This window comes from Poromitra crassiceps, assembly GCF_964638095.1.
Source record: "Poromitra crassiceps genome assembly, chromosome: 13".
NCBI classification, from domain to species: Eukaryota; Metazoa; Chordata; class Actinopteri; order Beryciformes; family Melamphaidae; genus Poromitra; species Poromitra crassiceps.
Window position 1 is genome coordinate 10,092,364 of NC_139644.1, and position 23,452 is coordinate 10,115,815.

Genomic DNA, 23,452 nt, shown 5'->3' on the forward strand with positions numbered 1-23,452 from the left:
GGCCATTGACCAGTAAGCTACACAACCCAAAGTACTACCAAAGTTCAACATCACTTGAATACTAGATCCAGGTTGATGTGATACCATCCTGCTGATTCCAAATGGACCTTTAAAGTGCCTGAGAGACCAGACGTGCTGAGACGCGGCGCACCGTCCTGAACCACTCAGGGTTAAAATGAATACCGCCGCTGTCTTTCAGCCGGCCAGCGATCGTCTCACCTTCCATTTCATACACACCTCTCTTCATAATGCCCCATTTATTACTTCTAATGGCTTTTTGCTAATTTATGCCTTGGCTTGAGCTCAGGTGGCACCTTGCCAAGAAGACAGCTGGTAATACTTTAATACCTAGACATGTAGGCATTATCATTATTCAGCAGAATTAAAGGCTATTGATTTTTTTTCCTCTCCTCCGACCCGCAGCCGTCCCAGCTGTCCTTCTTTACATCACGGAATAGATACTAGCTTTAAAGAAGCCTGCTCTCACTCTCTTCCCTGTCTGCATTTTACCGCATTTTTTTAAGTAACAATCCTTTTTCATATAAATGAACTGGAAATCTTGCGCGTTCTCGATTTCTAGGGCGGGAAACTCTGGAGACGATGCGTCCATGGGGGCACTTTTTTTGTCGTGACCAAACTCATGATGCCACGTCATCACATATGACATCGCTTGACCGATTGTGTGGGCGTGCTTGTGCGCGTTTGTGTGCGTGCGTGCGTGCCCGCCCGTGTGCATCTCGGGTGGGCAGGGGTCCACGTTTGAAACCCTGCAGGGTGCTCTCCAGATGACATGGCACCCAAGCGAGCGCCTCTGAGATCAGCCGCCAGTCAAAGGCGGCAGTCAGACGTGAGATTGTCCGACGGGCCGGGGATGGAGGAAAGGAATAAGTGTGTGTGGGGGGGGGCATGAGAGAGCAGGGCCGGGAGCTGATGGGATTGGAGCTAGGTGCTGCTGAGCCATTGCCTCTGATTGCAGCTGCTGATAAAAGCCAGCGTCTAATAGGCAATCGGACTCGAGGCCTGAGAGGTCTCAAGATTTATTGATTTATTTATTGACTATGGATCGGGCTCTGTCCGCCTGCTCGTCTCTCACAGCATCTCAGATGGCGCTCGTGGCATTTTCGTACAACTTTTGGGGAGTGATCCATCGCACCACCTTCAAAATTACACTCATTGGCCCAAGGGGGGGCGCTACAATCACAGGTGAAAATGAAACATTTTAATTACCAGTCAAAATGTATGAAGCTGAAGTGAGGACGTTAGCAGTGAGCGATACCTGTAAAAAAAAAAATATATATATATATATATATATGTGTCATAATAATCAATAATAATCATGGTATTTGGGCCCAGGGTTTAAAATACCAAACTATTCCTTTAAATAGCCAGAAATTATTTAACACGTTAATTGCCAACAACGAGTTGAGTCGTCAAACACAATCCAGCTGTTCACTGCCAACGACGAGTTGAGTCGTCAAAAAAAAAAAAAAATTTTTTTTGACGGTGCTACGTGGATCAATGCCCCCCGCGTCTCCTATGGAGATATTGGAAGTATTGAATGTGTATAATCTATTTTACCGACCAGCTAGGTGGCGACGGTCCTCTCCCGACAGAGATAAAGTCAACCAAAAGCAGCCGCCTCCCGCGGCTGCTTCCTCCAAGGAAGGAAATCAAGGAAATGGCTTGGCGATTTTACAGTCAGAAACGAACGAGCCTCATTCTCATACTGTAGGCGGGGACGCTTTCGCGCTGCTGCGGTGGGGGGTTCCAGAAATGGACTGTGTGGCAGCATAAAGCCTAGAGTCGCACGGGGCTTCATCGGGGCTCTCAAACCCAAGAGACGAGTGAGACCTATCCACACTCGCTGCCAGGGAGGCAGGCTGCTCAAACTCGCTGCCAGGGAGGGACGCTGCTCAAACTCCCAGCAGCAGAGCACTCACTTGTGACAAACGCAGGCTGAAAGCCACTAGACACGCCCACGGAGGGAGGAGTTGAAGGAGAGGGCGTTCGGAACTATATTGTTTGGATGTCTGATCTCTCACTGATGCCAAAAATAAATGGTTAAAGTGACTGTTCTGGCTGTTTGATTGAATTTCACAAAACTGCGATTATCTCAGCTTGCTGTCTCAGACGCTAAAACCATGCTGTACTCAACGGCTAATATCTACATAACTACTAACTCTACAAACTAACTCTTTTAGACAGAGAAAGCACACATTCTATTAGTACTTTTGTGAACTTTGTGTTGACAAACTCCAAGCAGAAAAGAATCCTCGGCTCTTGTAAAATGAGCCAGAATCCTCAAAAAAACGGCTTGGCAAAAGCTACCTACAGCAAAAAAAAAACGGCTGGCAGTCAATGTGTTAAGGTGGCGTGACTGGCGTCATTAAAACGACATGCAGCACACTCACTTTATGTTTGCCACTTACCAGCCCACTTAGTGATTTAGGCTGGTAAGACGGGTGCAGTTTGATAGAACACATGTTGCCTCGTGCCGCTTTAAATATGTACATTTCAAAAGGTTCGGCCCACTGTCTTGACAGTTCCCCTTCAATTACCCCTGCCCCACACAATAAACAACTGCAGGATGACATCTTTGTTACTGACTGGCTCAACGGGGAACAGCATCATTCGTGGGGGCTGACATGTTTATTTTTGCCTTGGTTTTTATGGGAGGGAAAGGAAAAGCTCTCACTTTTGGCCTCCTTTAAATGATATATTTATACATCTGCTAATGTTATTCCGCTTATTCCCTTCTTTGATTTCTAGATCAAACTATGATGTTTGGTCATGCTGGATTAAGCCTTCCTCATGTTCAGTAGCTGCTGGAGTGATTTGGTGACTTATTTAAGATGCTCTCTCTGTCCCTTCTTGCAGGCTGTCTTCACTCTCCTGTTGGGCCCGTTCACCTTCTTCAACGCCCAGAAGACCAAATATCTTCAGATCCTCACCTCACTCATGCGCTGGGTTGGTAAGAATAAACGCAACATCTACACATCACAACATCACTGGATGTCAGAGTATGTCTTTTCCCCCTTGTGTAAAATATGACACAAACTCCATCTTTCTTAAAGGGATACACCGACATTTTTGGAGATTCGCCTATTTGCCATGCTGATATTAATGCCACGAGGCGCATGCGCTGTGTGCAGTCAGCAGTACAGCGTATGCGCCTCATGGCAAACGAGGAAGTAACTTTGCTTACTAGGGGTGTCACGATACACTCAGTTCACGATACGATACGTATCACGATACTGGGTTCACGATAACGATACGATACGATTTTAACAATATTTTTTTAAACTTGAATAATGACAATATATGACTGGAAAAGTAGTATTTTATTTGAAATGCACAAATACAAAACATGCTGTTGTGGGAAATTGTTATTACAATAACAACTAGAAAAAACATGAGATTGGAGATAAGGCTTATCTTGAAATAGAATGAGTTACACCGTCACTTAGATTTACTTTGAACTAAAAGGTTTCTCAGCAGTATAAATTCTCATTATGCATCTTCAGTTTTTCTTCAAACTCAAACAACAAGACTTTTCTTAGTCTATTTTTTATGCATCTTCAGTTTTTCCTGTCAAGTAAACAGTTTTGCCAGAAACTCAATTGAATGGTTTCTCTCCTGTATAACTTCTCATGTGTCTCTTCAGAGACTTGTTCAACTGAACTACTTTCCACACATTGAACTTCAACAAACAAAGACGTTTCTTTGTCTACTTTTGAAAAAAAAAAAAAAAAAAAATTTTTTTTTTTCACGATATGAGATTTCATCTCAACGATACATATCGTGACGTTTTACTATCGCGAAATTTCGTGGGACGATATATTGTGACACCCCTATTGCTTACTCTTTGTTAGTTCGGTTACTCTTTGTTAGTTCTCTGTGTGTGGATTTACTTCGAAAATGACCATTTCACGTAACTTTGGATTATTATTTCATCGTGTGGTGAGTACACGAGTCACAACATGTGCATGTGAGTAGTGTTTCTGGCGCTGTTGGAATGTGTATTTTTTTGGGGGGGCGACTGAACAGGAGTAGGCAAAAGTACCATAGACTGCCATTGTAGTGCTAAGCTAAGTAGCAGCGAGGGCTGTACCGCTGTTTGTACTGCACGCACATTGAAGCTAAACGCATCCACATTCTACATTTAATATCGGCAATATGGCAAATAGGCTAATCTCCAAAAATGTCGGTGTATCCCTTTAACTCACAGGCCCACACCTTCCATCTGTGTTTCCCTTCCACGTGTCTCTCTCACGTTTTCCCAACTCCCTCGTCTCCACGCTCCCTGACTCCTCTCTTCCAGTTTCCTCTCTTCCGAGCTACACCTACTCCTCCCATCTTCTCTATCCACACCATCTCCCTCCCCTCCCCCCCTCTCTCCCCTGTGTGGCTGCTGAGCCCGGGTCCGTCCATCATGGTTCAGTCCTGCTCTGTGTCTCTGATTCCCATCTCCTCTCATCCCTCAGCCTGACAGGCCTGACAGGCCGTCCCAGGCTTGATTGGACCGTCACTCACAGGGCGACGGACGAAAATAAACCGGCCGTCCCCGGACCCGCTGTTAAAATCACAACACCACTGAATCATGGCGCTGGTGCCGCCCACCCCCACACATAGCCCGATGCTAGCTCACACAAACAACACACAAACATGAACACACACACACCCACACATAGCCCGATGCTAGCTCACACAAACAACACAGAAACATGGCGCTAGTCAGGCGCGCGCACACGCACACACACACACACACACACACACACACATAGCCCGATGCTAGCTCACACAAACAACACACAAACATGGCGCGCACACGCATACACACACACCCACACATAGCCCGATACTAGCTCACATAAACAACACACAAACATGCACACACACACACCCACACATAGCCCGATGCTAGCTCACATAAACAACACAAACATGCACACACACACACACACACCCACCCACACATAGCCCGATGCTAGCTCACATAAACAACACACAAACATGGCGCTAGTCACACGCGCACACACACACACCCACACATAGCCCGATGCTAGCTCACACAAACATGCACACACACACCCACACATAGCCCGATGCTAGCTCACATAAACAACACACAAACATGGCACCATTCACGCGTGCGCACACACACACACACACATACACCCCCACACATAGCCTGATGCTAGCTCACATAAACAACACACAAACATGGCACTAGTCGCGCACACACACACACACACACAGTCCACTATCTGGCTGGCTAAATAACAGAGGGGATTTCTGGCGGCACCTTTCACTCTGCGTTGTCCGTCCTCGCCCTCCCTCGGCTCCGTCTGTGATTGATCGGTGGTGTCACGTCTGCAGGGCTCCTTTACAGCACTGGCTAATGATTCAAAATGGCTGCAGTGGAAGCAACACAAACAGAGGCCAGCCTTCACCACATCTGAGGAAAAGGATGCTCCCAGATAAAACGCCTATCAGCGTTTTGAATTCATGTAATCCCTTATTTAGTTGTTTCTCTATGGGTTGTTTTTCATGCAGGATTTGGGTAATTTCCCAGAGGAAATGTAAATTGAGACACAAAATTATACACAAGAGACCCAACAGTATTTGATACGATAAGATGCCCTAGTGATTTTCTGGTCAAATGAATGCAAAGTGACTCTGTATTATTAGCCCAATATTCAACAGTAGTTTGTCTGTGATGTTTTACTGAGTGTTTGTGGCGAGCCTTGCTATGACCTCGGGTCTTACAAACTGATCATTTGTCCACATATCATACTGCACTCTAGTCCAGGGTATACTCTGTCTCTAGTCCAGGGTATATTCTGTCTCTATTAGATTTGCTACCAAATCCTGGTGTACACAAGTGAGTGTAAACCTAGGGTGACATTTTGGTGCAGTAGTTGAGCCGGCCAAATGAATTGACATCACAAAATCCTGTGAGAGATCAGAAGAAGCGGACGTACCCTTTCTAACATATGGATCCAATAGTATTTGATTTGTGAAACGTCAGCCATGTGCTTAAAATGCATAGAATACATTTCACCCTCCAACTATATGCATTGCCTCTCCAGAGGCAAGCTATACATCTTGGAAAACGTATATATCTCGCCTTTTGTGTCCGTTGGGGTTGTTTAATTAGGTCATTTTGTATTGGCCATCGCCGCTGTTTCATGTTGGTTCTTCTGCCTCCAGCTTTGGCCATGTTTTAATTGCATGATGCAACCAAGACTCTTTTCCCAGAACATCTTCCATTGTCTGAAGGCAGTTTGGATCGTGTGTGTGTGTGTGTGTGTGTGTGTGGGTGTGTGTGTGTGTGGGTGTGTGTGTGAGTGTGCTAACCAGAACATGCTTGTTTAATGCGACACCACAAATAGGCTAATGCTTTATGTATGAGGTGTCTCATGTTTGTGATCTTCCTGATCTGCATCTCACAGCTCAGTGAGTAGAGTAAACAACATATTCTCATTAATGCTGATGAGCCCGAACAAGGAGAAATCAGTTCAATCACAGGCAATTGTGATCTTAGAAATGTACTGGAACATGGAATGTGATTTAGGGCCTAAGCCTGGGGTGTGCCGGGTAGGTTAGGCTGTAGACTAGCTAGATTGTCTTGCTAAACTCTGCTCTTGCCTATGATATCCTGTGATTTCTTTTGGGTATGCTTTTCTTATATACGTTTGTCCAATTGATTGTGTTTATTTAGATCTAGCCAATCAGATTTGTTGTAAAGTCCTCTGAAACATGCTTGGGAATTAGGGCTATATAAATGAACAAACTTGAATTTGAATTGAATGCAATTTATAGCTAATTCTACCGAGATGTGAATGTTTATCGCCTGCCAAGCAATGTACAGTAGTTCTGTAACGGTGGCTAAATGGTGCGGTGGCTGTGAGTGGTGGGTTTTAGTTTTTCTATGAATACTTAAATTAACTTTTAACCAGTTAAAGGGCATTTGACAGGTATTTTACATGTCGCAGTCGCACCAAATCACTTAACTGAAGACTGGAACGATCTGTTTTAGCCATTTTGAACATTTGTACCTCTAATATAGAGTGGTCGTGCACATCCAGGAACAGGTAGCTAGCTAGCTGCTGGGCCTGGAACTAATATAATATAATAGCAATGAAAGATCATTTCTACCTCTGCCATTCCTCTCAGTTGAGTTCCCTCTGCCTCTGTCTCGCTCTGTTTCTTCTACAAGGTTGTCTTTGAAAAGTGTATGCATCATCAGCGAGCCGTCTCGTCATCTGGTCATGTTGACTCTTTTGCTGTCTTCTGGATCCATTTCATTTGAAACCGTTGAAACATGTGCCACAGACGTCAGTGCCTCCACCCCACCACAAGGGGGCCGGGGCTCCACATGGTGCATGTGTGCCGCCCGGTGGGGCAACATGGCGCGGGGGAGGAGGAGGAGGAGTGCTAAGTGGACTGTACAGTGTCTGGCTGAGCAGCCGGTGTGTGCGTCGGGTCCTTGCCTCCTGGCCTCGGCCCGGCCTTTGCGGCTCTCGTCGTCGCTCAGCTGTAGCCACCTCCCTCGTCCAGCGAGCCCTCCTGCAGTCCTTCTTCACACACGCAACATGAGTGATGGTGCGCCTGCCTGCCTGCCTGCTGCTATGCTGCCCGCGCGACATGCTGCCATTTGTTGGAATAGCTATTAGTGCCGGGACAGTGTGACACCTTTCTTATAACCCACGGTTCCGGAGTGCGATCCTCGGCTCTTTGTCTTTTCACAGTAGTGCCACATAACTGTCCCTGGAATGAAATGGAGCGGGGCGGGGCGGGGGGTGCTGACCAAACTGGGGGGGAATGCTGCATCTCACCCCTGTGTCGTGGCTGCGTCATTCATGACTGTTTTTAATTTGGTCACCAGTGTGACCAAAAAACACAACCAAGTCCCAAGGGGAAAAAAGTTTGGGGAGGCAAAGTTTAGAGTTTTCTGAAGCCAAGAATATAGTCGATCGAAGAAAGAAAGACTAATCCACTTTAGAATAGCAGAGCTAGAAGCTCTTGACCACTGGTCTCTCTTGGTGAGTAATCGAGTTCTTTTTAAACTGCCTGATCAATGCAATTTGACCACATCATGATGCTTCCAGACCAGTATTTAGTGACTAGTCTTAAAATGGCTGTAAACCAATCTATAAGATTCAAGATTCAAGATTCAAGTTTATTATTTGTCCCCGAAGGGCAATTTGTGTGCAGCAGACATAAAAAAGCATAGCGAATACATGAAAAAACAGAACATGAACAAATTAAAACAAACATGGAGCATGGCAGCAGTTTTCCAGCAGAAAAAGGATCAAGTAAACACAGGATAAAATAAAATAAAAACAAAATAAAAACGCACCTCAAAGGATCTGTACGATGTACTTAAAAGTAGTAAAAACACGTACAATGTACTTAAAAGTAGTAAGAGACACGTGCATGAACTTAAAAGTAATAAGAGTCCAGGACTATTTGAGCTCACATAAATAGGTAGGTAAAAAATAAATAAAGATATATCTCGAATATAAAATATATAAAGAATATTTATAGCAGCAATACCTACCTAAGAAGAGAGACAAGGAGAGAGAGTGCATCATCTCCTCCGCCCAGCAGCGTTTAAGCTGCACGAGAGAGAGAAAAGAGAGCGAGACAGAGAGAGAGAGAGAGAGAGAGAGTGCACTATCTCCTCCTCTCAGCAGCATTTAAAGCTGTTATGGAAACAGGAACGAAGGACAGTTTATATCTGTTTCTCGTAGCCCTCGGAACCTTTAGCCGAAGGCCCGAAGGGAGCAGCACATACTCTGAGCAGAGAGGATGAGTATCGTCCATGCGAATGGACATGGCCTTTTTAAGCACCTGTTTGTTAAAAATGTGGTCCAGGCTACTAAAATTTACTCCGGCTATTTTTGATGCCGCTCTCACGATCCTCCCGAGAGAGTTCCTCCCTTGAATACCAAGGTTTCCATACCAACAGATAATAGAGAAAGAGATTACAGACTCGATATAGGCACAGTAAAATAGTTTCATCAGAGTCCTGTCAACCTGGAATCTAGCAAGCTTCCTTAGGCAAAAGAGACGTTGTTGACCTTTTTTGCACAGCATTTCACAGTTTAGATCGAACTTCAACTTGCTGTCAAAAATAGTGCCAAGATATTTATAATTGGTCACCAAGTCTACTGGTTGCCCATGGACAACACTGTTCTGGGGAACTGGGGAGGATCGTCTAAAATCAACACAGATCTCTTTAGTCTTTGAGACGTTAAGTTGGAGGAAGGCTTCTTCACACCAGGACAAAAAATCATTTAAAACCTGGCCATGACCGACCTCATCCCCATCAAGCAGGCTGACAATAATAGAGTCGTCAGCGTACTTGATGATGAATCTGTCGGCATGACGGCTAAAACAGTCATTTGTATACAGAATATACAAGAAGGCAGACAAAACACACCCTTGTGGTGAGCCGGTCGAGGATGTTAAGAAGCTGGACAGAGTTCCGTTTACTTTTACTTGTTGTGATCTATTTGTAAGGAAGTCCAAGATCCATCCAACAAGACCTGCGTCTAAACAAAAAAGGCGTACAAGTTTCTCAACTAAAATGTGAGGCTGGATCGTGTTGAACGCTGAAGAAAAATCCACAAAAAGCAGCCTGGCGTGGTTCCCACTGCCTTCTAAGTGCTTACAGACAAGGTTGAGTAGGGTAGCTGTGGCGTCTTGTACACCTCTCTGTGCTCTATACGCAAACTGAAAGGGGTCGAGCATGTGCTCAGTTTTTGCTAGGAGCTCTGCTTTAACTAGCTTTTCAAATTGCTTCATAACCAGAGAGGTTAAAGCAACAGGCCGGAAGTCGTTCAAGCTTTTGGGACTGTTTATTTTAGCCACGGGCACCACTATGGATTGTTTCCATAGGGATGGCACCTTCTGCTGAGAGAGAGACAAATTAAAAATGAAACTAAAAATAGGACCAAGCTGGTCAGCACATGTTTTTAGTAGGCGACCGCTAAGTCCATCGGGGCCAGGACTTTTCCTGGGCTTGCACTTTTTAAAGCCACAGATTACATCGTGTTCATCAAAAAAAGGATTCAACGGTGGAGCCAGCTGGAGATTGTTTCTGATCTCGGAGTGCTTGTTGTTAAAATCATGAACATCAAAACGAACATAAAAATCATTAAGGCATTGAGCCAGCTCAGCGTCTGAATTGTATTCCTTGAGCTGAACTTTTTTTCTACCTGATTCTTTGGTCCCCGTGATCGTTTTCAAGCTGTCCCAGGCAGAGCCTAGATTATTCATTCTGAGCTGAGACTCAATTTTATCTTTGTATTTCAGCTTACAGGACCTAATTTCACGTTTAATTTCTTTCTGTAGATTATATAGATCTAGCCTATTCCCTTCTCTAAAGATTTTTTTCTTCATATACAGAAGCTTTTTAAGAGACTTTGAAAAGTCTGTTCAACCCACCAGAGCAAATCATATACATTTGTTTCAATTTGTAGCGGTTCAAACGCAATTCATACAGAAATCAGGGTATCTGCGGGTCTTGAAAAGTATTACAAGTTGGTAAATAAATTTAGGGAAAATTAAGGCCCTTAAAAAGTATTAAAAATTCTTAATTGCCATTTGTGAGGTATTTTTTATTTTTTAGCTATTGTGCTAATGGTGTTAAATGAGCATATGATATCATCCCATATCGATCGCAGACCCCTGAATTGAATCAATATGGTATCGTGGCAGACTGTGATATCAGCAAATATCGTATCCTTGTCCAAAGAATCTATACATATTATTGTAACGTGATGAAACTTGTGATGTTTTATTACAGAAAGTGCATGAAACTGATGACGAAAATAGTCATACATTCTGTCACTGTGTTACTTATGGATGGAATACTAGTGAAAATAAGTTATCCCACTTTTTGCTGGGGACCCCCTGGAACCCCCTCAAGGACCCCTGGGGGTCCCCGGACCCCACTTTGAGAACCACTGGCCGAGCTCATTACTTACAGTAATTGTAGGACATTATTTACATGAATCTAGTTGAACTTGGAGCACACTGACACTAGGCATAATAACATTATTTTCAAGGGGCAACATATTTCAATAGACAAAATAAACTTCTGTGTGAGGCAGTCTCCTGTTCAAAGTATCGTTGCGACCAAATTATCTGCCGGTGCTAAAATTGTAGCCGGGCACTTTTGCCACCAGAGGGAGACAGTCTGGATCACTGCAACCTGCCAAATTAGAGGTTCCAGTGGTGACACATGAAGAGCAATTACTCCTGATTGAGGAAGAGTGTTGATGCAACTCATCTCCTCACATAGAGGTGCATGTTAGCATTGTTTTCATGTCAAAGTAGCTAACCAATTACAATTACTTTGACCTCTTGACCTTCACTAAAGCCCAGTTGTCTCTTCTCTCACCATCCATACCCAATTTACTATCTGTTGTTGATGTTCAGCGTCACACCATCGCCGCACATATGTGTCATTACTTATTACATATAGTATATTGATCCCTCAGGCCATAATGTCCATAATGTACATTTAAATTGATCAATGTTTAGGTAAACGAGCAGGTCGATTGACAGCCTGTGGAAAACAAACCTCTTTCCGCTCCCTGCCTCTCAGCCTTCTGTGAGGAGAAGGATCCATTATCGGCACTCCAGGAATGACCACACCTTAAGACTACACCTTAATTGATTAATTGATTGAGTGGTATGAGTGGGGGCTTAAGAGCCTACACCTTAATTGATTGATTGAGTGGTATGAGTCAGGGAGGGAATGAGCAGAGAGTAAACAAGTATTAATCACCCTTCCTCCCTCTCGCCTGGGATGCATAGATAGTTGTGGAGCCTCTGTCGGGTGATAACATCACCCTTCCATCAATGGTATGTTCTGGACTTTGCTGGGAAAGTGGAGATGGCACATTCTGAGAGCACTGTCACATTTGCTTCTGTGGAGATACTTGAAAGCTCAATGTGAGTGAGTATGGTGTACGCTGTTGGAACACTGTTGTGCCAAGATAGGTTTTCTTAACGTGTGTTATTGAATTGAAAACATTATTTTTCATTCTGAAGCGCATCATTGTTTGATCTTTCTGATTTATTTACAGGGGCTAACAATATGTTTCGGCCAAATGTGAATTGTATATGTTCAGGTAATAAACGTTTGCTTTTGTAATGTTTGTGTAAAAAATACATTTTGAAAACTTTTTTTCCCATGCGACAGTCAAACTCTATATCTATAGACAAAATGTAAATGGATGAACCTCGCCGAGTCTTTGAAATAAACGACTCCGTTTTCCTCCTCGCTCGGTGTTATCAAAGACAAAACAGCCAGTGAGTTAAATAGCAGACTTGCAGCCTCAGTGGTCCATAGGTCTCAGCATCCATCTAACGGGGCTTGGTTTAACTCCAACATGGTCTGCAGAGCTCAGAGCGTGCCCCGGGGATGTCCACACAGCTCGCCGCTGCCATTTTAAACGGGTGAGGGAGCGACATATTGTTTTTGAAGGTCAAGGGCACTCTGGTGCCTGCTTGAGTGGAAAGCTGAGTTTGTCCAGGGCGCGGAGCTCCCGGGGGACCATGAAGTATGGCCATGGTCTTAATGAACCTTATAGCAGAAGCACAGTTCAGAGGTCCTGAAAATTACATTTCAGGGGGAGGAAAAAAGTCCAGATTGGAATGTGTCGTGCCTTTAAGTTTTCATGCACTGACCAAGAACTGCTTTTGTAAGAGAAAATCTGCCTTTGCTTGATGCAACATTTTTTCAGACCAGCACAAAATCTAAATCAGACCTGGGCAAGTGGCGGCCCGCGGGCGCCACCTGTGTGGCCCGCGCTGGAATTGCAAAAAAAAAAAAAAAAAAAAATGTTTACAGTGCACCTGAACGCAACATGCAAGATACCCGCTGAATAAGTGTCCAAATGTTCATGTCATTCTGGCCAATACTCCACTGATGTTATAACATTTCAGTCTGGAATATGGAATATCTTTCAATAATCTTTATGACTAAAAGGCTCAAAGTAATCTCATGTGTAAGAAATGACTGTTCTACATTGAAGTAAAAATGTAAATAATTAACATGTTGGTTTTAGATTTTTTTAGCTTCAAGAGTGCATTTTTGTTCGTATGACCCTCAACACAGGCTTTGAAAATCCCGGTCCACTTACTGATACTTATGCTTAAATTAACCCACTCATATTCTGGTTTATTTCAAGAAAAACATTTTGGCTAGTGGAAATTCTAATTGGCTGGTAACTTTAAAATCTAGCAGCCATATTGGCAGGTGGTCAAAAAATTTAATTTCAATCCCTGCAGGGAGATCAGGTGGTGATATAGGAGTGAGTGAGAGAAGGATCAAATAGTGGTGTTTAAGACTGAATGATGACATCACAACTGTTCATTTAAAATGACTTATCCCTCTAAACCTGACTTCAAATACCCCACATTTTTTTGCGCCGCCGCCGTTCGGCCCCCGACCCTCAGCAAAATCTGGCCCTTTGGTAGCGAGGACATTTTTTTGTGGTCCTCTCGATCATCAAAGTTCCTGGCTTACGGCATGACAATATTTGTTCGGCCCCCGGCAACAATCTGGGTTTCTCATGTGGCCCCCCATGAAGAATAATTGCCCACCCCTGATCTAAATAGAGCCATGGCATCGGACACTTGAACATGGGTGTGTAGCGTGTCCTTGTCCTCCGCCCCTGCTTAGTATTGACGCCTGTTTGTTGTGTAATGAGAGGTTTGATTTCCTGCGGAGATGATTCCAGGGTGATTAGGGGAACGCTCGTAGGATGTCTGCTTTGGTTGAAGCACAGAATCAATTGGATCTCGGTGCACTAACTAAGCTTTTAATCACGGGCTGTTGACCTCTGCACCTTGTTTACCTCAGTGTCGTCTCCAGTTCCTGCTAGGAGGGGAGAGCATCACTGGGTCATATTGTGGATAGGCTATAATTTGTAATCCCACACTTTAAATCCGTTGCCTATCGACTCTCTGTTCTATTCAACGGTTGTAGATTTTGTTTTAATGGTCAGAAGGAGGGGAGGGGGGGGGGGGGGTCATGCATATTTATAGTGCCCATGTTAAATGTTTAATCAGATGTTTGACCTTGTGCACATGCTGCTGCGACTGAGCATCGAATGCAAAGTAACATTGAAAACACAGACGTGGATTCTCTGCTCCTTAAGTTTAAAAACCACAGCACGCCCCCTTTTTCCGTAACCTGTGGTCTTAAGCTGATGTGTTTTTGAGGACGTGAACTCTTCGGCTTGTCCTCTGCATCTTGTAATAGAGGCAGGTGCGTTTCACTTCTTATCGTTGGATAATGTGCAATTTGCAGAGCTACGGCTGAGTGAGTGGACTAATTGATGTTTTCCTGAAGGCGGTAGATAATGTCATGGAGTTTGGCTGCCTCAGCCCCTGTGTGAACCTGGGCTGCAAGTCTGGGCTGCTAAGCAGTAAAGCCAGCTGCTGTGCTGATCTGTTGCGCTGCTTCCTGATAGTCCTATCTGTGTGATTACAGGGCTTGTTGTTTTGCGAGGCAAGGCGGGGCCGCTACTATCGCCCGTTAGCCCGCCATGCACAGCAGCAGCTAGCTCCTGTCCCGATAACTTTGACGTTGATAGGGCCATCATAAAGAACTGCACCACACCGCGTGATAGGGCCATCATAAAGAACTGCACCCCACAGCATTATAGGGCCATCATAAAGAACTGCACCACACAGCGTGATAGGGCCATCATAAAGAACTGCACCCCACAGCATGATAGGGCCATCATAAAGAACTGCACCACACCGCGTGATAGGGCCATCATAAAGAACTGCACCCCACAGCGTGATAGGGCCATCATAAAGAACTGCACCCCACAGCATGATAGGGCCATCATAAAGAACTGCACCACACAGCGTGATAGGGCCATCATAAAGAACTGCACCCCACAGCGTGATAGGGCCATCATAAAGAACTGCACCCCACAGCGTGATAGGGCCATCATAAAGAACTGCACCCCACAGCGTGATAGGGCCATCATAAAGAACTGCACCCCACAGCGTGATAGGGCCATCATAAAGAACTGCACCCCACAGCGTGATAGGGCCATCATAAAGAACTGCACCACACAACGTGATAGGGCCATCATAAAGAACTGCACCACACAGCGTGATAGGGCCATCATAAAGAACTGCACCCCACAGCGTGATAGGGCCATCATAAAGAACTGCACCCCACAGCGTGATAGGGCCATCATAAAGAACTGCACCACACAACGTGATAGGGCCATCATAAAGAACTGCACCACACAGCGTGATAGGGCCATCATAAAGAACTGCACCACACAGCGTGATAGGGCCATCATAAAGAACTGCACCCCACAGCGTGATAGGGCCATCATAAAGAACTGCACCCCACAGCGTGATAGGGCCATCATAAAGAACTGCACCCCACAGCGTGATAGGGCCATCATAAAGAACTGCACCCCACAGCGTGATAGGGCCATCATAAAGAACTGCACCACACAACGTGATAGGGCCATCATAAAGAACTGCACCCCACAGCGTGATAGGGCCATCATAAAGAGCTCCACCACAGCGTGATAGGGCCATCATAAAGAGCTCCACCACAGCGTGATAGGGCCATCATAAAGAACTGCACCACAGCGGGACTTTGTGAAACCCGGGTGAGAACTGGGCAAAGAGCCGAAGCCGCTCGTTACCGCGATCCACGAGGGCTCAAGGAGTGTCTCTCTTAATTAATGACGGGATGATCGCTGAGCTCTAAAAGCCACCAGAGGACTTATTTAAATTTATTTAAATTTAAATTTACTTATTTCAAATTGAGTGTTTAAAATGCCGTGACAGTAATGGCACTTCGATCAAACGTAAAAAGCACACCTGAGATGTCCTTGACCTTCCCGACTGTCATCGTGGAAATGCTCGTGTTAACGTGTCCGATTGGTTTCTCTCCGCAGGCTGCCCCCCTAAATTGCAGCTCTCACGTGTCGTGCGCCTTCGGCCCATTGAAGATCCCTCACCTCTCACCTTTAGCCGTTTTCTACTAATTGAGTCCGGGAATCCCGTCTCCTCTGGGAGAGCGGCTGTAGAGGCCTTTCTCCGTAGGCTACGGCTCCTTGGGGCATTGAGCGTGTCTACCTGCCTGGGCTCAACGGCAACAACTTTGTTTGCCACCAGTGAGAATACAGCTGTAAGAACCTCCTCCACACACACACAAGGTCATTGCCGTCCCCGTCCATGCAACATAAATCACAGGCTGAGAGATGGACAGGCACGAGTAACGCGGACGTGATATGTGGCTATTTGACATCTGCTCAATCCACTCAGTTGCTGTGGAGCTGAAAGTCCAGGTAATCACCGTACCCTGAGAGATCCCTCCAAAGGTGAATGGCTCCCGTCCCATCTGAATGAGTGAGTTGTGCCGAGGGTCTACGGGAAAGGCAAGGCGAATTGCGCCATTAGGTGCCGTTTCCAGTGGATTACAGTGAGCGCGATGTCGGTGTGTCGGAGGAGACTTCATCAGGATGTGTCAGTGGTATGTTGCCCTTCAAAGGTGCTCCCTCAAGAGCAGGCCCTATTCCTCTCTGTCACCACGTAATAAGCTAGCAGCGCATAAAGGAAGCCACGGGGGCAATAATGGCTGCGACGAGAGGAGATGACACGTTTAGATTAAAACGCAGACCTATATTTTATTCCCTTTTTAAAGCGCATAATTTGATTTGAAATAGGGGTTGAATAGTGCATTTATTATTTGCTATCACCGATGGCAGGTAATGCAGTGACCTAGCTAACTCCCGCTGGATTTACTGCGTCGTTGCTTGGCTCTGTTCCTTCCCTGGGTCTTGTGCGTTATAGCAGTGGAGGTGATCAAAGATAATGCGCTCTTATTTCATGGCAGCGTAGTGCGTCGTCGTGCATTGACATTCATAGCCAGAGCTGCGCTGAGTGCTATCAAATCATCACGGGGGCCAGGCGTGATCTGCCTTCTCCATGTAGCATGATACCGCAGAGCGTCAGTGACAAACGAGCACATTATCAAATGCTTCATTCTACTGGCTTTGTTCCTCTCGGTGCGTTCTGCTCCTCTCTCTCTCTACCACCTGGTTGACTTTCAATCTTGTTGAACGATAAGGGGTTACTTCCTGTGTTTAAGTAAGACTAACGACCCCCTGTCCTTCATTAGCATAAAGGCTTGTAGATTATAGGTCGAGAGGAGAGATGTTATGATGTTAAGTCATTCCAAGACGTTTGGAGAGATTTATAATATTTATGATTTAATGTTATTAACTCTTATTTTACTCGTTTTTTTTGTTTGCACCCATGTAACCGGGGAGCTTCCCAGTACTTCCAGTCTGGGCCACTGAGCAGTTCCGCCGGAGCAGTTATGTATCACCGTTTGCTTTTCATTGCATTACTTCTCAACATGACAGATTGGGCCAGGGAATCATTTTGATGTGTGTGTAAGCTGGGAGAGCGTTTACTCCAGCCGCAAGTCAGCAGGTCCAACTGTGTAGTCGGCTTCTGCCGATGCCTAATTGATTAATTGATTGGGTAATAAAAAGGTACAAACAACAGTGCAACGTAAACAGTTGTTTCCAATGTGCTCCTCGATGCTATGTAATCATCAGAACAAAATTATAAAAAAAAAGATGGAACATGACAGTGAGAAAAGCTTGCTCTGGCCTTTTGCCATCGTTATCAGTTCTTGAGCCTTGACTCTTACACTGATGCAATGGCAATGCAATGGCTGGAGGCTAATGAAGACATATTTCAATAACAGTTCTTCTAAAAGCCCCCACCCCCCAACAGTAAAGGAGTCATGTGGTAATATCTGATGCTTCGCAGATCAAACCCCACTGAAGCCCTATAGGCACACATCAAAAAGCGTAACACTTGAAGACATAAATTACACTGATATTTCTTCAGTTTGTCTCATTGCTGCTGGACCCACCTAATGAGTCAAAGTGATTTTGGACTTAATCTTGAATTTGCTAAAAACACATAATCTGCATTAAGTGTAAATAGGATAATTGAAGACAACTCACGGCCAGATGCATTTCCTCAAGTCCCAATTGTGCTGCAAAGAAAACAGGTCTTTTTTATGTTGCTTTACTGTGTTTTTATTCTGTAATCCAATCTGGAGCAGTTTATTACCATTTGTGACTTCTGTGTCACTCTATCGCGTGGAAAATTCACTTAAAGTTTAATCCTACAAAGCTAAATGAAGCCCGTTGAAATAGACAGAATAGAGGAAGATAGGTGTTTTTCCTTCAAAATAAAAGCAGTAATTTATAACTGGGTAAATAAAAATCAGGCCCGTCGACAACGTGTTAAAATGGACTTTTAGTTGTCTGTGTTCTATATGTCTTCTGTGTATTTCGGATCACACACACAAAAAAACGTTGCAACATGCATCGATAAGACTATTAGTTTATTTAATTACCATTATTGTGAAGGTTTTTTACCAGAAGTTTCGCTGTTATTCTGCCTCATTTGACGCTGCTCTTGAGTTTTTTGCAGCTTCAGTCTGCACGCAAATCGTTATCACAAACACTGTATAAACGCAAAGTCAAAGGTGAGAACACAACACCGGTTTGCCGTTTTATGCAGAGACCTGTCATCTAAACATGGCCTCCTTAGTCTAAACAAAGCCTCCTTGTTTTATGCAGAGACCTGTCATCTAAACATGGCCTCCTTAGTCTAAACAGAGACCTGTCATCTAAACATGGCCTTAGTCTAAACAAAGCCTCCTTTATGCAGAGACCTGTCATCTAAACATGGCCTTAGTCTAAACAAAGCCTCCTTTATGCAGAGACCTGTCATCTAAACATGGCCTCCTTAGTCTAAACAAAGCCTCCTTTATGCAGAGACCTGTCATCTAAACATGGCCTTAGTCTAAACAAAGCCTCCTTTATGCAGAGACCTGTCATCTAAACATGGCCTCCTTAGTCTAAACAAAGCCTCCTTGCAGGCCTGAAGCAAAGCCCAGCTGCTTTGGTGAAGGCTACTGTAAGCATCTTCACATCAGCCCAGGTGGGTGATCACTGATGATCATAACGTTTGACACAAGATTTTTGACCCAATTAAGCCGGAATGAAGCTATTCCACGCAGAACTAGGGGGCACTCGATATAGAGAGCATACCTCCGGCTAGGGCTGGGTCGGTTTGAAAATTTTAAAACCGGTTCGATATTGCCGTCTAAACCGGATCGAACCGGTATACCGATTTTTTTTGTAATTAAAAAAAAAAATTTTTTTTTTTTTTTTTTTTTTTTTTTCCAAGCAGGGCTCCCGAGTGTGGCCCATAACTGTCTGTAGTGCAACTTCAGTCCACCTGATAGCGATAATACACCTCTAAGCTGGTATTGTCAACCAGCAATGATACTGAATAAAAAGAAGCAGGACACCTGTGTAACAAACACCCTGTATTTATTTCTCATAACTATTCAGCTCAACTTTTCTTCTAAACATCAAAATAATAAATGAAATAAGACTTCTGCCTATAGTGCAACTTGAGAAAAAGGCTAATAAAAACACAAGCAGTGCAATCAGAATGGATTGGCTTACAGCTGAGCTGCCTTATAAACTTCAAAACTCACAAATTCACACAATATAGGGCCTAGGCATGGGTCGGTTTGAACATTTTGAAACCGGTTCGATATTCCCCAAAAAAACGTATCAAAGCGGCTGCAGTTGGTGGCGATAATGCACCTCTAAGCTGGTATGCTGCCAACCAGCACGAACACTGAATACAAATAAGCAGAACCTTTTAACTGTAACAACACACTGTTTTTATTTCTCATAACTATTCAGCTTAAAGGCCGGCTTTACCGTGAATATATATGAATATATATTAATTCTTAAAAAATCTTAAATTTCGAATCCGTTGAAATTTTTGAAATTGCTTGTTCACAGCCAGAGAAAAAAAAAAAAAAAAAAAAAAAAAAAAAAAAAAATGGGCCAGGTGACGCGTTTCGACGCGAAACGCGTCACCTGGCCCAATTTTTTTTTTTTTTTTTTTTTTTTTTTTTCATTTTTTTTTTCTCTGGCTGTGAACAAGCAATTTCAAAAATTTCAACGGATTCGAAATTTAAGATTTTTTAAGAATTAATATATATTCATATATATTCACGGTAAAGCCGGCCTTTAACTTTTCTTCAAACATCAACATAATAAACAAAATAAGACTTTTGCCTACTAGTGCAACTTGAGAAGAGGCTAATACGAACAATAGTGCAATCAGAATGGACTGGCAAAAAAAAAAAAAAAAAAAAACTTAAAAAAAAAAAAATTTAGGTTTTTTTTTTTTTTTAGGTTTTTTCGGTTTGCACGTGATCAAACCGGTTTGGGCTCGTATACCGAACCGAACCGGTAAAACCGGAAATCGACCCATGCCTACCTCCGGCGACCTTTCTACACAGTTTTGTGGAGTTATGTGAATCCGTTTGGAAGTTAGGTGTCTTTTGTGAATGGCCACGCCCCCCTTTTAGACAGTGGACAAGTGGGAAGTAGTCTGGGCACCTTCCACCCCGCTTTTTGTCATGGGGGCGTAAACCCCGGACCCAGAATTAACACCGGATGGCAATGCGCCTAACAACGTCTTTGTTGCCGTTAGCTTGACGCGGTGATGTTACCTAAACTAGAGTCTGATCAAAACAAAGCTAGCGTTACATAAAACAAAACGTTTATGCAATATGGCATCTCCGCCACCACCGCCTGACACACCGGTCAAAACGGTGAAAGAGGATTCTGATACTTGGGTCAAATTGTCAAGTTAACGTGAAAGTTGACGAGCTAGAAACGCTGCCATCCGGTCTAGGGCGGGCTCTAGGCGGGAACCAGTAGGGTGACAAAATCAATTGTGGGCGGGAGCCAGGCTCTTTCTCGCCGAGAAGAGCCTGGTGACGCGAGGTTAAGTGGGAAGTGAATCGGTTCTAAACGGGTCAAAAACAGGCGAAGAACATTTCGAATTCCATCCACTACTAACTCCGTTGGCGGGGGTCATTAAAAAATCCACATAAGAATCCCCGCATTATAGTTTTTTCTCCGAGGCTTTATTGTAGCAGCTAAATCTTGGCTAGCCTAGCAAAAAAGGTGAGGTAATATACTGTAGGTAACGTAGTAGTGCCCAGCCACCCTGAGGCCCTCTTAATTAAAAGCCCCCTGCCTGTCTTCCTTCCTGGACAGCCTGGAAGCATCGATGTCAGGAAGGAGAAGATGGTGGACTCCAGGAGGACAGGTGGCTGTGCTGGGTGCTTCACACATAGCGGATCAAGAGGGAGTGAACAGAGGAGAGTTTGAAGGAGAGAGAAGAGAGAGAGGGACCAAAGGGAGCGAGTGTAACCTATCTGCAGCGGACAGATGGGTATTACTGATGGCTCTTTCACCTCTTTCACACATTGTGTGGATCTTTTAGTTTATTTATTTATTTTGGTCACTGGGGGGCAGAAGCAGAGCGTGATGCAGATAAGGGGAGTATCTTTGTAGTAGCAATTATCTTGTAGGACAGTGTGTTTGCTGGCCGATCGTAGACACAGATTGTAACCGCAAGGGCACTTGGAGAGCGCAGACGTCCGCCAAGGTTAGTGCTGTTATTGCTTGTCCGTGCGTCGGATCGGCATCCTCTCCCAAAGTTTAATGGCTTCTTCCTTGGCCCACGCTACAACCTTCCACAACATCTCTGGAAAATCCTCCCAGGAGTTTTTTTTCCGTAATCCTGCTGACAGACAGACGGACAGACAAACTGTAGCGAAAACGTAACCTCCTCGGTGGAGGTAATTACTCTACGACATCCGTTCGGAAAGAGCAGCAAACACAAACGTGTAGCGCCCCACGACGACTTGTAGCCCTCGCAGGACTCTGAGCCAATTGTTGCTCTTCTCTGTTCAGTGATGACAGGGGTTTGCTGTGTAATCTCACAGGTGCTGCCTTTGGGGTTTCTCTCAGATAGCTGTAACTGAGGTGTTATAGCACCATCGTCCTTGAAGCTTGGTCCCTTGCCCGAGCATTTGGGCAATGGAAAAGCTCTATTTAAGGAGTGTTGAGGTGGTGGGAGTGGGGATGCTTTCCCCCTGAGCCAGACATGACATTGGATTGGGGCCACATATCCATTAAATATTGACCACTTGGGCCCAAAACCTTCCAACAGGTTTGGGGAGTTTGGCCACTGATGTGTGGGCGCTTAGTTAGCTTAGCATCCGTTCTGAAAACGCCTTCATCACTTAGTTCACTCTTAATCCTCCGACAGTAAAGGTCTTTGCACACACAGTCCGATTGTTTTCGTGTGCGTGTTTTTTAATCCGTCATCTGAAAACACAGACGGGTCCCAGCTCGCAAAAATCTATTGACTGATGCGAAAAACGCAGAAAATCGAACCTCGTCCGAAAACTTGAATGACGGACGTAATTGTCGGACTCGGTGTGTCAATGATGATTGACACAAATGAGGTCGTAATCTTTTTTTTCCTCCATGCGTCAATTTCGGACGAAAATACGGACTTGGTGTGCAAAAGCTATAAGCATCCATTCTCATTTTCCCCCCAGCACTAACCTCTGTGCTGAATACCTTTGTCACCCGTCCTGCATTCTCCATCCTTCTGTTCAGTTGGGTCCCTGGGAGTTCAGGTGAATTTTTATCTCACTGACAAACATTGCAAGAGCACAGAGTAGCTAATTAATAGTCTGGTTAAAACGGTTCATCCCCGGCCTGCATCTACGCTTGTTTTGGCCGCATTTCGGTTATGCTATTGGCTTAACCCATTGATACCTGATGCAGCATTTGCGTGTATATCCCTCATTTGTGTGTGTATCCCTTTAAGACCGCGTGATGCGGTTCTTAAAGGGATACACACACACAAATGCTGCATCAGGTATCAATGGGGTTAACGTTTCTCCCATTGTTTCTCGTTGTCCCTGCTAACGCTGGCGAGCTGCCAAGGGCCACAACAATGATAACAGCTGTCTCAGATGAAACTTTACTTATCCTTGTTTCCCGATTCCGGCTCGACGCGTTTTTTTTTCCTACGTAGATCACAAGGATCTGATTTTATTTTCAATTTGTTTAAACTTTTAACACATATCCTCTTCATCCAAATCAGAAAATAAAATAAAAAGTCTAAGAATAAAGTAAAACATTAGCATCAGTTGCCATGATGTCCTCTCAGTCCTGCAAGTACACCTTGTCCCGCAGAGCGTACAGGAAGTGCATGAATGATGGCGACGGCGTGCGTCTGTGTGCAAATTATGTTTTGGAGTGGCACCTTTCATCCTTGGCTAAATGTCATCCCGTGTTTAAAGGACAGCTTGATGATGAAAGCTGAGGAGCTGCTGGCTGCCGGCCAGAGCGACGCTGTGACTAACTGTGTGTCACGGGGCTCTCAGGCTGTGTGGAGGTGAGATGGGCTACTGGCCCACGTGACTCAGAGCGCATAACACGACTGCACGCCA

General features: G+C 44.6%; 1 protein-coding gene across 1 annotated transcript in view; it reads left to right on the plus strand.

Annotated features, from left to right (window-relative positions):
• The window catches only part of tmem104 (transmembrane protein 104), a 95,220-nt gene that overhangs the window by 66,301 nt on the left and 5,467 nt on the right, over window positions 1–23,452 (plus strand). Inside the window, exon 9 of the mRNA XM_083650222.1 lies at window positions 2,878–2,971. Coding sequence (XP_083506348.1) covers window positions 2,878–2,971 — 94 coding nt within the window. The remainder of the gene's footprint in view (window positions 1–2,877; window positions 2,972–23,452) is intronic.